Source organism: Uloborus diversus, chromosome 5 (genome assembly GCF_026930045.1).
Source record: "Uloborus diversus isolate 005 chromosome 5, Udiv.v.3.1, whole genome shotgun sequence".
In the NCBI taxonomy this organism is placed as follows: domain Eukaryota; kingdom Metazoa; phylum Arthropoda; class Arachnida; order Araneae; family Uloboridae; genus Uloborus; species Uloborus diversus.
In genome coordinates, this window is record NC_072735.1 from 34,550,186 (window position 1) to 34,567,335 (window position 17,150).

A 17,150-nucleotide genomic window follows, 5' to 3' on the forward strand; every position below is an offset into this window, starting at 1 on the left:
TAAAAAATTTAAAATACAAGATTGTAAGACAGTCTATTGCAGGGACTCAAATTGTCAAAGGGGATGGATCAGCTTCACACATGAAAAAATGACGTGAGTTGATGTTGCAGGACAAAGAAACGGATTCAAACCAAAAAAACGGAGGAAGGATATTTCACATAATACCATTAGCGGGACGAATGACATGGTGCATCACTGGAGCTGGGGACGATCAACAGGTGATGAAACAGAGAACCTCATCTCACCACGAAAATGGTGATGCAGGTGTCCGAATTTTCTTCAGATTCGACCACATATACCGCTCTTGTTTTGCACGGTATTACCAGATGGAGATGCCACCATCATCGATTTTGAACGAAGAAAAAAATGGGATGGAACTAACAACTTCGAGATGACACTTCATGATACATCGTCGGACTAGAAAAACACGTGGACGCGGCCGTTTTCTTTAATCTTGGTTCTTGGCTATTATATTGAGCTGAACTTTTTAACTTATCACTCATTTTATGTAGTTAACAGGGCTAATCAGCACCTGTATAAATATTTGTAGCATCACATCACTTAGTTAACGGATGGATCGGGATTCATAATCCCCATCATGGTTAATTCGTATGATGACCTTTCACATGTCTAGCGTCCAAGCTCCTCAAAAGCAGAACCTTCACATGTCACCGCTAGCACTCAACTATTCACGAAGATTTTCTGAAACATCCCAGCGAAAACTCCACGCAGTCGCGTGAAAACCAGATATTCCTATGCGGCGTCACTTAGTGCAGCAAATAGGAACGCTGGAAAATGACATCACCGAACCGTGACCACGCTTACAACCAATGAGCGAGAAAGGCGGGAGAACAACACATCGCGGAAAGAAGGAGATAAAACATGGCCGCCAAAAACTCGGAAAAGACGCCATTGAATTATAGAAAATGCGAACACAGGAAATAAAAACCCAAATCAATGAAAATATATGTGATTACTATATCACAGTTTGTGTGTTTATGTGTTCAAGTCATTTCAATATGGAAACAAAATATGAAATTGTTGACTTCTTTTTCAGCTTATACAATACTGAAAACAATAGAGACAAGGAACTCTTAGTAAAACAATAACATTAAATTACAATGGCACATATTGTAAGTACAGTGCCTGCTGCTTATTAAAATCACATTTGTTCTCAGGAAATTTTATTTTAAAAAACGGCTGATTTTAAAAACCGGCATACCTACATTTAAAAAATGAAAGGTTTTGAAGTTCAAAAAAACGAAATGAATTACGTCATTTATTTTTGTTTTAAGTATTTTAATATATAGCTGTAATTTTAACTAAACATGAAGGAATTTTTTTTTATTTTTACACAAGGGTCTTAAAATATTGATGTATTGCAGTTTGGTTAACAGAATTGGAGAGTAAGGATTCAATATCGTTGAGAGTTTACTAAATGTTTTGTAATGTTCAACGTTATATTTTCTTTGCTCTGAAGTGCATCGTATATCATCAAGCACTTTTCTAGCATTCACTGAAGAGGCAAATTTGGCGCTGAGATATCCTCATCTTCTGAGACCAATTCCTTCTCGGTGCTTCTTTATCAATTTTTTGCGTATGATGTTCAAGATTTTGATTTTATGAAACGGTGATGGTAATTTAATTAAAGGATGGTATTGCAATGATTCTGTTATTCCAGATTTGATTTTAAAAAGCAGCTGATTTTATAATCCAGTGATTTTATTAGTGGCAGGTACTGTAATCTCTACTATAGCTTAACAAACAAAATAGCACATGCTTTAAAATGCGCCAAAAAGTTGCTTCTGAATATTTTAATTAAACCTTTAAGCTATGATTTTCTTAATTAATAATGTAATATTCTGCAGTCTAATCAATCCAATGCTGTATTTGAAGTATAAGAAAAATAAATAAATATATATATATATATATATATATATATATATATATATATATATATATATATATATATATATATATATATAAAGTTCAGTACACACAAAGCTATGGATTTGTTTACTTACCTCTAGTCCTCTTGCTACAATCAATATGACAATTTTGTCAATTATTTAACAGCTCATTGTTGGGGTATTTGGAGAAAATTTGTGTAGGATTTATCATTTAATTGCCTTAAAATGCTTTTTTTTTTCATACTGTATGTCCTTACATGAAACAAATTGTTACATAATTTTTCTCTGTTTTTAAGTTTATTAAATTAACTTTGAGGGATCCTGAAAAGCAAAAACAAAAGGGAAAAAATCTTATGAGAGCTATGTTTTGAAAGATTTATAAGTTAGAATTACTTTACTTACAAGGGAGAATTACAGTAGCTCCATGTTACATTGCACCTTGTTACATTGCTTATGAAGATATATTGCGCTTTTTCTTTGGCTGCAGAAAAATCATATTTTAAAAAATTTTGATTTATATTTATCATTACTGAAGATTTTTTTTTTTTTTCAAAAATGTATTTTTCTTCTTTTTTTAATCATTGAACAGAAGTAGCATATTTTCCATATGCTTAATGTTTCAGTTTGAGCTGCAACTTTCAATTCATATATTCCATCACGAAACACTAAAAATTCTTTATATGGGGCAGTGAGAAGCAAAGTGATGTAAGTGCCAAAATTAAAAATTTTGAGATAATCAGTACAAATGATAGGTGAACCTCTTCTCTGCTTATGGGTAAGAGATGGTACTAGTAGCCTTGGTAGGTGCTGCTATAAAGCATTATTAAAAAAGAAAAACTCAACGAAAGCCTTCCTAAGGTCTAAACTTTAAACGTGTTTTATTCGAAACTTTATAATGTCCACTTACATCTCTTGCTTCTCACTGCCATGTTTTTTTTTTTTTTTTGGAAAGAAAAATTGGTAGGCTAATTTTCATTTCTTTTTATAAATACAGTAGAATACCTTTATAATGCTGACCTTTATAACGCCGACCTATATAACGCAATTCTCTATAAACCACACAACTTTTCAAAAGTAAATATTAGGTATAGAAGTTTAAAAAGTCCTTCTGTTTTGCTTTGCAAACATAGAAATTGTCAGGCAAACTAAATTTTGAGTTGGTTTTTTCATCTTCCCACCTTAATTCAATGCTTTTAAATGAAATTAGTACTCACAGTAAACAGAAAACAAAAGATAGCTCTTGAAATTGCAGCTGTTATGCAAACCATGAAGCTAGCTGAAGTGCAGGATGATTCATTTTCTTTTGATTGTGGAATATATTTATTTGAATGCTTTAATACTCATTGCAGATAAAACTCATTATGAAGTGCAAATATATGGTATAGATATATTCTGAATATAAGTTTCAAAATATGTGAAATGATCTATATAATGCAAAAACCTGTATAACGCAAAAGGTCTGGTCCCAAGTTGCGCGTTATAACGGTCTTCTACTGTAATCTTAATGTGACGATAAACTAATCTTTTTGTCAGCACACATGTACTCAATTTGTAGATTAATGAAATTGCTACAACTTATGACCTCAGTTATATCCTGTTTTCAGATACATCATTCTTTTTTTTTTTTTTGTTATGTCCCAACAAGGGAGATATAACAAGGGGTTACTTAATCAATTCTTATTTAATCGCCTTAAAAAATGCTATTCTATTAGTCATTAAATAAGTGATTTTGTGGACAACCTGAGTGAATGATTTAAGTACTTTATTCCTGTTTTAGTGGATTTTTGCTTACGTATCTCTTTTTGAAAGAATATTCCAAAAATGATGGGAAAATGTCAGCAATGTCTTGGCTTTACTTTTATGTCCATCGATATTTAAGGTATAAATAAAGTATTTTCCATTTTTTTCTTATTTTCAGTTTTATTGAAGTATTTCTCGTGATTTTTATTTGCTTGTCCTTTCATGAATTTTGTTTTTCCTTCATTGTATAGGAGATCATTCATTAATTACGTAAGGATGATTTTTGTAATTTTTGACTTCCCCCTATTAAGGGCAGTAAGATTTTCACTCCCCATCTTACGTAAGATTCCATTTTGTTTTTTGACATAATAAAATAACAAATCTTACATCACTGGAATCATTTTTATTTGACTATTATTAAATTCTTTTAAAAACCTTGTGGTGGAAAGCAATATTTACTAAACAGAATCTAGACTGAATGTTTTTTCAACAAATATTTTTACATATGATACAATACTAATTAAAAATAGGGCATGCCATACATAGTGCGATTCCTTTTTTATATTTTACACTATTCATTCTTTGAAAAACAAGTAAAAAACAGATCATCATAATACGTTTTTTACCTTTCAGAAGCAAATGAAATTAATCCCTGCCAAACCATTTGACCACACATTTTCTAAAATAAAATATCGACTTGGAAAACATTACGTAAGAATGGGTCTGCACCCCCCCCCCCCAAGTAAGAGTATGTAGAGATTTTTTCCAATCTCCCTACCCCTCGGGACCCTTACATAATTAATGAATGGCCCCTAACTATGTATTTTTAACACAATTAGTAAACAGTTTTTTTTTTTTTTTTGAGTATAGTTGAAAAAAATTTCCTTTTATGTTCATCCTTATCACAAGGATTCAGGAAGGGAAAAAAGTAAGACAATAGAGTTTAAAGCTCGTTTGCCTTTTTTTTTTAAAGTATGTGGAGGAACTGTCTGCTCACTGGTACACCACTTAGGCCTTGTATGTATGTTCTATCCCAGAATGTCCACACTTTTCTTGTAAAAATGTAAATGATCTTAGCAAACCAAAACATAAATCTAATTCAAAACTAATAACAAAGCAATATTCTAATGTCTAAGAACATAAATCTACATTTACCGCATCACAAAGGAAAAAGAAAAATGAAAGATTACTAGAAATTTAGACAGGATTTCACTTTGACCAGCATCTTGGCACTTTGGAGTCCCTTTACCCTAACCAAAAAAGTAGATCATTACAGGTTGAGTTTTTGACTCTCTCCTTACCATGTGGAAAGCAAGTTAGTTCAAAAGTGTATTGGTCATCTGTATTTTGTTAATGTAAATGTGCTTTATCAAAATTTCTCTCAGCAGTAAGCTGTTTCATTGCATTCTCTCTGTAAACGCTCTATCAGGGTTTTAAGAAATGAGTTATATAAATGACTCCAAGTAGGGCTCGACCGATGGCATTTTTTGGCCGATGGGCCGATGCCGATTGTTGGCCGATTGTTCAAAGATGGCCGATGGCCGATTGTTTTCCTCCAAATTGCCGATGGCCGATGGCAAAAAAAAAAAAAATCAAACAGAAATAAATTGATAAAATTGTCAGAGATTTAAAGGATGATTGATTCATTTCACTTTACTTCCTTTCTACGAATAAGGAATTGCAATCACAAAAAATAAGAAAAAAATCAGATTTTCACCTAAATTTTTATTTTACGATCACCCAATTTAAACTTCACAAGTTTTTTCGGCACATCTGTACATGCATATGTACCTAAGAACATGTAGATGACCGAAATATCCATTTTGAACGCTTCCTCAGTTAATTATCGCAAATTCTCTTGTGATGTCTTCATGCGCGTAAACTTACGTCACTCAAAAACGTTATGAAATAGTAAATTGAAAACTCATACGTACATAGTATGATCTAAAGGTTAGAGGACAAGTTGTATAAAACCTTACCCTGAATAGTTCACATTACCGAAGCAAATCTATCTACAAAATAGTCACCTTGAACGACTATGCACTTCTGCCAATGTTCGTATAGCTTTTAGAAGCGCTCCTGGAAGACATTTTCGCAACCTCCTGTAAGGCCTCTTGCGCTGCTGTTTTAACTTCATCGTAGAGGGAAGAAGGCGACTTTCATGTTGAGGATGCATGGTTCGATTGGTCAATACTCTGATATGACAAACAAATAACATAACGTTTCGTCGGACTTAGCTCCGTGTGACTTTTACCTGTTCCCAGCAAAAAAACATTTGCATGGACGATGCTTTCCTCTGTCAGGAGAAGATAAAGCTGCATCATAGAAGGTAGCGAAAAATGGCTTTCAGAAGTGTTTCCAAAAGTTATATGAACACTGGCAAAAGTACATAGTCCCTCAAGGTAACCTTTTGAAGGTGGATGTGCTTCTGTAATGTGAACTATTCTGGGTAAGGTTTTATACAGCTTGTCTCGAACTTTTGGATCGTACTACGTACAATCTACAGTGGCTCCCATGAGTGTTCGTACACCTACGACTTTCAATGAAATAGGCCCTTATCCGTTGGTTAGAATTAATATTTCGGAATAGGTATTTTATTATAAGATCTATGATCTATTTTTAACAAAACTACATAAAGATTTTTAATAAAATATTAAAACTTATTTTTTTAAAAATCAAAAACCAAAAAGTGCCAGAAATTTTATCTCACAAAAGTCTTCGTACACTTTGAAAAAAATGTCAAAAAATTAGTAAATAATCTAACTTTTTACTAAGTTATTATTTAGCAGAATATCAGGCAGTAACAACAACAGCTTTTAAACGTCTGGGAATAGATTTCATTGTTTTTTCTTTCTTTTTTTTGTGCAATTTCTGAGTAACTGTTCAGCTGCACTCCGAGTCTTACTGTTTTTAGTTCACTTTTCGTTTCAATGGTGTATTTTCGTAATCTAGCCACCATATATCTCCAAATATGTTCCATTTAGTTTAAATCTAGCGATTGAGGAGATATTTCTAAGTTTAAGGACAAATTTTGAGGCACCAAACGCGAACGTGTGCTTCTTATCGTTCCCTCGATAAAAAACAAAGTTGTTTCCGATTACCAAATTTTGGGCTAATAGTTTAAAATCGTTTTTTAAAATATTAAAATGAACAGCATAATTCATTATTTCACCAAAAAATTCCAAATTTCCAAGTCCTGATGCTGAGATGCACCCTCACACAAGAACACCTTCACCGTCCTGTTTAACTGATTCAACTAAGTTCTTAAGATTAAATTCCTCACTTTTTTCTTCCATTTACAATTATACAACAATTTAACCCAAAATGTTGATTTTATTTTCATCTATAAGTAAGACGTTGTTCCAAAACGTTTTGAGCTTATTTATCATTGATTTTACGACGGAAAGCGTAAGCTTACTGTTTTTCGCACGAACAAGAAAATTTCTGCGAGGCAAGGTCCCATTTAATCCAGCTAATCAGAAACCTTGGCGAACAATTTTAGATAAAAATTAAACGTAAAATGAATCATTCAATTCTGCAGAAACTTTTTCAGTTCTGAAATGTGTATTTTTCATGTTTTTTTAAACTGTAAACCTCCGATCACGCTTTGTTAACCTTGCCAGTTGACCTTTTCTTACCTTGTTTTCGATCTGATTCTTGTCTTAAAAGCATTTTATCAAGCACTTCACTATAGAATGGTATACATTAACCAATTTAGAGACATTTCAAACCAATTTATGGCTACTGTGAGTAAAAAAATCGAATTTCGAATCGTGTTTGTTGTTTTCTACGCATATCTGCCATTTTAAAATAATAAGCAGAATATTAGGGAATAAATACACAAAAAATTAAAGGCAAATGACTTTATAGTGTCATTACAATGCAAAAATAATAAAAAAAAAACACATATGATAATTTTAATTATGAATTTATTCGAAAATATTTCAGTGTACGATGACTTTTGGGGCGTATCTTTTCTCTGTCTCTTCGTTTTTTGACAAATTTCAAAAATAAAATCTGGCAATATTTTTGAAAAAAACTACTGGGTTTTATTCAGAATGGCGTAAGAATGGTGTGAAAAAAAAAATTGGACTTCTTATTCGAATTCATTTTTGCGTTATTTTGGTTTTACTACAAAACTTCAAGGTGTACGAACACTTTTGGGAGCCACTGTATATAGGGTGTAGTTATGCTTCTCCTTTTTTGACTGCTGTACAATGAAAGATAAAGAACAACAGCAAAAAAAAAAGAAAGAAAGAAAGAAAAAAGGAAGAAAAACAAAAAGACTGTTTAATAAACAATTGATTTTTTTTTTTAATTGAACATATAACTAAGATTTCAGTAATAATTTCAGTAATATTGTAATGACGTATGGATTTAAGTTCACTAAACATAGTTAAAAAACATTAACTTATGTTGTTAAATCATTCAAAAAAAAATAAGAATAAAACTATGAAACCGTCAACAAATTACGCAATTAAATTGGAAAGATTGCACGTAGACATTTTTTAGTCATCAAATTTAAAAAAAGATAACAGATAAATTACAATACTAAATCATAAAAGAAATATTTTTTTCTTATTTAAAATTTATGAATAGAAAATTTTGCATTTTTAAAAAAACTAAAACAGTGACATAAATTTTGCTGGAAAAAAAATTGCCATGAAAAGAGCGAGGTTCTAAAAACGCAGCTATAAACAAAATCAATATTTACACAAAGTTAATAACTGAATACATATGACTACTTGATCTGATGTTTGCATACATTATATTGAACAATTACATTGTTTAATCTTTTATAAAGCTTTACAAACAAGTTCAAATTAAATTGTTCAATTTAACAGTAATTTTCTGAAATTTAAAAAATTGCATAATAGAAAATCCTTGAAACTTTTCTATAAAAAACGAAAATAACTTATTCATTGATTTTATATAAATACATAAAAATAGTTACTTACAACAGAAAAAAAAATCGATCGCTATTAATGATACAAAAAAGATGGCGCATTACGAAATGGAGGGGTGGGTCACCCTCTGATTTTGCAGTAACTCACACTTCGGCCCCAACCTCGGCCTAATATTTGTAGTACAGAACCGCTAAAACCAACACCTCGGAAGAGTTTCTGAATCTATTTCAGCACTTCCGAAGAAAAAATTCTAAAGTCCCTTCGATTTCCGAATTGTGTCACCATTCAAAACGTCTTTAATCAATTTCTTACATTAATGCTCTAAATTCTTTCTAAACAATAGATAAAGTTTGAAAAAAAAAATCTCTAATTTTATGAATGGTGTTAGTTTTAAACAACTCAGGAGTATAACTAGAGTTTAATTTCAGAAATTGAGGGAGTGGGAGGAGGGGCACACAAGTGTTCTCGGAAATTCAAAATAGTCGTAAAAAATAGAGTTCAAAATAATCATAAACATTGAGCAAAAAAACCCTTCCGAAACTTGCACCCGAGTTTGTATTGACTTGCAGTGGTGGATTTAAAATACAGAGTGTTTTAAAATGAATAGCGGGGTTTTTCCATCTCATATTTGTTTCCATGGTCTCCAATTTGGCAATATATCACCAAATGACCGTCAGTCTGAGACGCTATCTTAGTTTTGCATTGAAATAAGTAATTAATAGCCACAAAAAATGAGTAAACAGGCTTTTCAGAACACCCGATCGAAAACAAAAAGGGAAGTGCACAACTGGAACGTACGCACACCCCACACGCGAAAACTTATCCTTCTACAGTTTACCATTTTGGAGTTATGACTTATGAGAGATACTACGTACATCCAGCAGCAAGAAACAACGCAATAATTAACTTGTTTGGTACCTGAATGCAGTATTAAAAACTCTTTCACGGGGGATTCAAATAAAAATTCATACTGAAATTTAGTAAACAATTTTATATGAAAACAACCTTTACTTTGTATTAAAAGGTAAAACATCAAAGGTCTTTTTTTTTTCAAAAACATCGGCCAATTCCATCGACTTTTCGAAGTTTTTAAGGCCGATGTTTCTTGCAATTTAGCATCGGCCGCCGATGCCGATGCCTAAATTGTTGAACCATCGCCGCCGATGCATCGGCCGAGTCCTAATACCAAGCCATTGTTAACATTAAAGGTTTGTTCAACAAAACAGACGACACAAAACATCGACAACACGCACGAAACACATATGTTCCTTTGGCCTTCGTCTTACCCCATTCTGCCTTGTGCCACGACATAAACAATAAAAGTAAATGGAACAAATTAATAACAGCAATACAATGGTAGATAGAAAACTAAATTGGTGGCAGCAGTTGAAACTCCATTTTATGGTTGAAAAATCAAAGAAACTACAGACTAAAGAAGATTGTGTATATTAGAAATTTCTCAAAAAATGGTCGAAAACATGTTGTTTAGTTGCCACATTTCATAGCTTTGTGCAGAAATTGTATTATTTATAAAGCGTATTGTGAACAAATATAAAATGAGGGAACAAATGTCATAATGAAAAAAAAAATCAACAAAAGTAAGAAACATAATTTATCTATTGAATTGTCTCCGAGTCTGGAGCTTATTTTAATACGCAACTTTCCTGCAGTAAAAAATACTCTTTATGAATTCACGCAGATCTCTGGTACTGTTAACAATGCGTGATACACCTTCTCTAATTGCCTCCTTAGTCTTCAAATAATTTAGCCTCTTTTATTTTTGGACAAATCCTTTTGTGTGTGTTTCTTTTATATTGTATGTATTATTACTTTTATTCTTGTTATTTTTTATTTTTAAATTTATAGCTAGTTGTGATCCTCTTTGAGGGACAATACTTTTCCAATCTAACATCATCTTCACCGATTTTCTCATGATCAGGATGGGCTTGGGATTGCATTTTTTTAGCATTTTAGTTTGAAATTTACGATGAACATAACTAAATTTGATCTCGTTAGTTTATTTCAATTTTTTTAAAAACTACTTTCAGTTATAATTGTGTAAATATCAGAAAATATATTTCAGTTCATTATGCCTTGTTTTTATACAAATTGTCAAGGCACTATATAATTTCTAAATATTATCTTGCTAAGTTTAAATGTAAATATAGCGATGCCGGAGAACAAACCAATACCAGTAACAACAAATTACCATTTGTTTTTCTAACAAGAAAAAAGTTTTCGTCGATATTCAGAACAGTTGGGACAAATGCTTTAAAAATAATAATAAAATAAAATTTAAGAAATAATGCATTAATGCAATAGATGGTTGGAGTAAATTATTAAAAAGACAAATAACATTTGAAATTAACTTTCACAAAAGGGAAAATGAGTGATCAAGGAAATGGAAAAAATAAAAAATGGTGCATTTAAGCACACAAAAATGCGATCCATCTCATCATTTAGTAATGAAAATATCATTTTGCAATCTTTTTTCAACCTTTATTTAATGATATTCTATTAGTTCGTGCTTTTAAAAACAAATTTTTGCATCAGTAGGTTGATTTTAGTTCGGTATAATAGAAAAAGAAATGTACATTTTTTTAAAAAGTACATATTTAATATAATTAATTGATAACTCTTTAATTAAAATTATTGATTACTTTCAACTAATACCAAAAATATCGGTATTTTACCTCAGCAAATACTGGTAGTTCGATATTTGAAAATTGCTCGAAATACCGGTATTGAAATCACTAATTGTGTAAGTTCCGAAAATTCGCTAAACAAATTTGCTAAATTCTGTTCATTTCAGATGTATTTTCATTGTCAAGGTTTATCAAGTAGCAAAAGTGAATATCAAAATCCTAAGAAGATTTTTAAACAAAATACTAATGTAAAAACATGTTAGCTTTTTTTTTGTGCAATATGTATCAGAAATACTAGAGTTTTTGTATCTATTTTGTAATATTTTAGCATACTGGGAAAACTATCCCAATTTTTAGTTGGGTGGCCACTGATCATTTAATAAAGTTACATAGAGTAGTAGGTATCCTATATTGACAAAATATAATGCTCTTTCAAATATATATATATATATATATATAAGAAGATAGGAGATGTTGTGTTAGTTGTTAATGACCTGTTCTGAAACTGACATTCTGTAAGCAGGCAATTTTCTTTAAAGAGTAAATGAGAGTGTTTATTACTTAATCTATTATTTTAAATATAAACTTATAATATTTTCTTAGGCTGACACCTGTATACATGGTGGTTCTTGGGATCACTAGTACAATATATCTTTACATGGGTTCTGGTCCTAACTGGACTGACAACACTATTGATCCTGTTTGCAAGGATTATTGGTGGGCGAATTTGCTGTATATAAATAATTTCTTTGGCTCAGCTCATCAGGTAAAATTTTATTGTTCTATTAGTAATAATTACATATATTGTTCTATGAGTAATAATCATGCACCATTCAATTTTGCCTTTTTACTCAGTTATTGTCTTAAAGCTAACATGTCTAATCCTGACTTTCCTTACCAATGGTTCTAAAAATGTTTAGATTTAATATTTTCTCTACTTTCTTCTTTTAAGCTATGTATTTATTTTTAAAAATTGTTAAATATATTTGTTTCAAACAAAGAACCTTTTCAATTTTAATTTCTTAGGAGAAGTTGTTGTTTCCTGTTAAACATAGCAGTAACAAACTCTAAGTTTAACAAGCTGGCCCTTGCAACTTCTCAATCCTCAATAAAGACCACAAACTATTATAAAATTCGTCGCTATGCACTAACAAAAATTCCTTTCGTATCTTGATTATTAGGTACTTCGAAAAAATCAGCAGGTGTCAATCTAGCCACAAATTTGGTGCAGAGAAAAAAAAACTGCTGAAACGTCCATACACCTAAAGGGACCCTTCGTGAAATTCAATGTCAGAAAATCAAACCTTTCGTAAATTTCCTGTATCTGAAGTTGGCATTTCCATTTTTTTTACAAATGAAAAAAAAAATGTTTGTTTTAAATGAGACAAGCATTTTTTTTTCAATTAACTTTTTTTTTTAATTAAAGATGTTTTAAATGTTTGTTTAAAAATGTTTTGCTAAAAAAAAATGTTGTTAAAAAAAATTACATTTTTTTTAACCAATTCGTAACCTTTAAGCTTATTAAGCTCATTTAAAACAAAACATTTATTATAAAAACTGATATGCGGCATGAGTGAAAAGATTCATAAATGATAGAAGGAAGGAAATTAGTTCTTAATTTTCTTAATTTATTGTTTGTATTACGTTTTCTATGTTAATTGTTAGGAATCTTGATGTTAGCAAAATTTCTGTCTTTAGAACATTGAATAAGATTTCATTAGCTTCGATATGTTTAATTTCATCTCTTTTCCAGTAAAACTTTAAAGAGACTGAGAATTTCCTTTCCAAGTTAATCAGACATCAATTAACTTTTGGGAAATTTTTTATTAAAACTCTCCATTGAGCATCCGTCCTCTCCCAGCAAAGGAACATTCCCTCAGTTCCTTTGCTTCCTCCCTGTACTGGAGGACAAAGCAACTATTGCTAAAAAAATATTTTTTGTCGATTGCCATACAAATCACTGGGCTACAAATACAAAAATGACCATCGTATGACAGTCAACCATGGTTTATCACGGTTAATCTGTTCCAGCCTCTACCCAAATAAGTGAATTTCAGTGAAATAGGTTTTTCAATTTATAAAGCAAATGATTTTCCTAGTTTGAGAGTATAAAACTTATTTATGACCTTTCAAATGTGATTTTAAAAATAATTAGAGCTCTATAGACAGGAAATAACATTCTAGGGTCACCATTGCACTCATATTATCCAATTATGTTTTATGCGAAATATGTGAAAATAAGATGCTATTAGATGTTGTTATAAACATTACGTCCTCACATTGTTAGTATTGAACTACATGCATACGCACAGTTCTTACACATTATCATTAATCTATAAAACAGTGTAACAAGTTTGATGATGAAATAAGTGCAAATAAGTCCCCCACCTGTCCTTAGCATTAATTTCCTATTGAAGATAATGCTTACTGTTTGAGAAGCAAGAAGTTGAATGCTGTTTACAAAAACATTTATCTTTTAATAATAGTGATATATACCTCCCAGAAAGTATTTAACCTTTTGAAAGCATGTAGTGATACTTGACACTTTCTGCAGTGTATTTATAACTCTGCCCCCCCCCCCCCCCCCCCACTCAACTGACTACCATAATCCCTAAGAAGAGCTTGTCTAGTTTCAAATCAGTATTTCGTTGCCTTTTTTGAAGAAAAGCATCAACTCGAGACCATTTTAAAAACTAACGAATAAATTTAAAGGAAATAAAGACCACAATAAAGGAAAACCGCAATAATCAAAGTAGAAAGTGGTAAGGGATAGTATAGTCAAAATTTATGGCATAAAAATGTTTGGTAACTTTTTTTTCTGAGCTAAATTTTGAAAATAAAATGAATTTAGTCACAAATACAGGATAGATATTTGGTTTTGTTTTTAAACTTTAAAATAGACTTTTGCAATGTAAGTGAGTTCAATATAAAAAAGTTTGGTTTTATTTCATTTCATAACATGTTAAAAGATGTCTTTCACAGTTGATACTAGAGATGCCCCAATTAATCGGTGGTACTGATTAATCAATCACTTTGCTGATTAATCAGTGAGAAATTATTTTTTTAAATATTTCTTCTTAAGCATACTTACATTAAGAAACTATGATGAATACATTTGTTAGCAATAAATAAATGTAGTTTCCTGCAAACATTACAATAACCTGCAGTTGGAAAGTGTGCAGACTAAAAACAAAACTAAAACAAATAGTTTAGAAAGTGTAAAACTGAATGAAATATTAAAGATCATTTCCTAAGCTTATGTTATACCTTTGCCTTCCCTTTTGATTACAATTTTTTTTCTTCAGATATTTTATTCCCTTTAACTGCTTGCATTTGTTTATCGACCGGCAGCTACCGGTCAAAGTTAGCAAACCATAGCCTATATATATATATATATATATATATATATATACATAATAATAAAAGTGAAAAATATTGAAAAGACCACCCCAAGAGCCCATAGATGCGCAACGCAGCAAAACTAAAAAGCCAAATAAATATAAAATTAAGCAAATAGAATTTCAAATATTAAACAAATTATAAATAATTAATGATGATAAAAAGGAAAAATGCAAACAGCTATTAAGTAGGAAAAGATAAGATAGGAAAAGATAAAGTGTGAATCCAGAGCTCATCAGCCGTGGAGGATTCATTAAATATGGTCAAACGACCAAAATTTTAACTATGAACTAAAAGAGAATGTTTAAACTCCAGTACATGCAATATAGAGTAACAATGGGCAAAAGCACCACTTGCTAAACTAAGAACAATAAACTGGAGCTCAAACCTAAAACTAAAAGCAGGGGGTTTCGCTTCAACTAATTAGGAAAACAAGTTCCGATAATTAGCCATCCACAGGACAGTACCTGCCTATAACAAAATTGTCTTACCTTGAAATCCACGTAAACAGCCAAATCCATTATTCAACCTGATAAAGTTCATTCCAGTTGTCAACGAAACAATAAAATAAAGATAAAAACATATCCAGAAAAACGCTCCATAGACATACCAAGTCGCCTGTTTCCCACGTGTAAAAATTCATCCACCCCGGTGATTCATAAAAAATGGTTTGTCACGGTTGTATCATACATTTACACAGTTAAACAGTTTCAAAAGAAGGGAAATGCTCATCGAAGGCTATACTTAAGCAAATATTTTCAACTAGATTTTTAGGGAAGTTATTATTAAAAAGTAAGTTTTTCAGTACTGAAATTTCTTGCTTGAATGCAGAAATGGTATTGCAAATTCTTTTTATTCTGAAAATATATATATATATATATATATAATTGCATCGAATTTTGGTAGACGGAGTAGCTTTTGAACACACATAACTTTTGTTCTAATTACATTACATGCAAAAACTTGATACCATTTTAAAGCCCTTAAAATGCGCTTTAAGATGATATATTACATGATACAAAAATGCAATCTATTTTGAAGGTCATTCAAAATTACCTTTGACTTTGAATATTTCCGAAAGTTATTATTTTAAAAATCTGAAAAAAATGTATACTATACACACTATTGTGTTTTTTATTTGTGCCAAGTTTCATGTTGGGACAATTAGGGGATCGGCTATAATTTAATGTTTCATGCAACGGATGTTTGACGATAAATTGAAAAATAATGATACAGCAACGTTTGGCAAACCAACTAGAAATGTATCGCAATTTTAAAATTATATTTGCTCTTTTTTAAATATCCTCTGCAGATTGACTTACAGATGCTATTTTTCCTGCCTGCGATGGGGTGGTCGCGGGTTCGAATCCCGGCTCGGGCATGGATGTACTTTCTCTCTCCTGTCCTTGTCCTACCTTTGTGTGAATGTGTTGTTATGCAGTGAATAGCTGTGTACCCTATTAACAGGTCCCTATGGCATGTGTGTATTGTGGAAGTTGGACTTCACACCAAATTTCGGTACAATTGGAAAAGTGAAGCAACGCACCCCAAATTTCCAGCCTTGCTGGCACAAGACAACAACAACAACAAAGTTCTCATCCCAATGAGTTGAATTAACTTTTTAGTTGATCCAACTCTTCAGGACATTTCCAGGCGTTCGCTCTACACACAAGTAAATTTGTTGAGTCAACTCGGTTCAGTTTTTAACAGCATTGTGGGGTATTTTTAGAAGAAAAATTAAATCTACGAAATTGCCTCGTGTGAAGACAATGGAATACTTCAGTCAACGAGGTTACAAGCAACTGTTTTGAAAAGTTGATTCAACTAACCGCCTCATGTTTATAAAAATGCTAATAGAGTGCTACAAGTAATAAAGTGCTTTCAGAACTTTCTTTACCTAAACATGTGATTGCATTGCAGTTTTAGTCGGTTGTAAGCAAAGGCAACCCAAACTTTTAATTTTTAGAAGGTCAGAAATTCTTAATTTGCTGAAATTAACTTTAAATTTCGCCAAATGATCATAATTTTGCCGAAAAGGATCTCAAAAATTTGCAGAATGGTGATAATTTTGCTGAATCATCAGACAAAATTTGTTGAATAAGGACATTTTTGAAAGTTCATATTGGCCTCCCATGATCTTCCATCGGGGCGCACCTAATCCTTTTCATCTGCCATAACATTGTGTGCGTGAAGACTTATTACTACTCACTTATCAGTTATTACTCAAGTGCAGAAACTGGAAGGAGATATAAAATTGCAGAAGCAGAAAGCAAACTAGCAAAGCATTGTCAAGAAGTATATAACTGTTAAGTCAAGTTTGACTGCATGGATAACTTGTATAATTATTTTACGTAATTTACTCATTGTACATCACATTGAATGAATTTTTCATTTTTCTAATTTTGTTTCATCAACATGATTACGACACATTTGGGCACACAATTTTGACTTTCAATTGATGGCAATTGATTTTTGGCCGCTTGGAGTAACATTAAAGTTTAAATTATACATGATCCCAGCGATTGTCCCCAACATGAAACTTGGCACAA

General features: G+C 31.4%; 1 protein-coding gene across 1 annotated transcript in view; it reads left to right on the top strand.

Moving 5' to 3' along the window:
* Positions 1–17,150, top strand: part of LOC129222532 (nose resistant to fluoxetine protein 6-like) — a 67,527-nt gene that overhangs the window by 32,425 nt on the left and 17,952 nt on the right. Inside the window, exons 14-15 of the mRNA XM_054857044.1 lie at positions 3,688–3,789; positions 11,806–11,968. Of these exons, the coding sequence (XP_054713019.1) occupies positions 3,688–3,789; positions 11,806–11,968 (265 nt within the window). The remainder of the gene's footprint in view (positions 1–3,687; positions 3,790–11,805; positions 11,969–17,150) is intronic.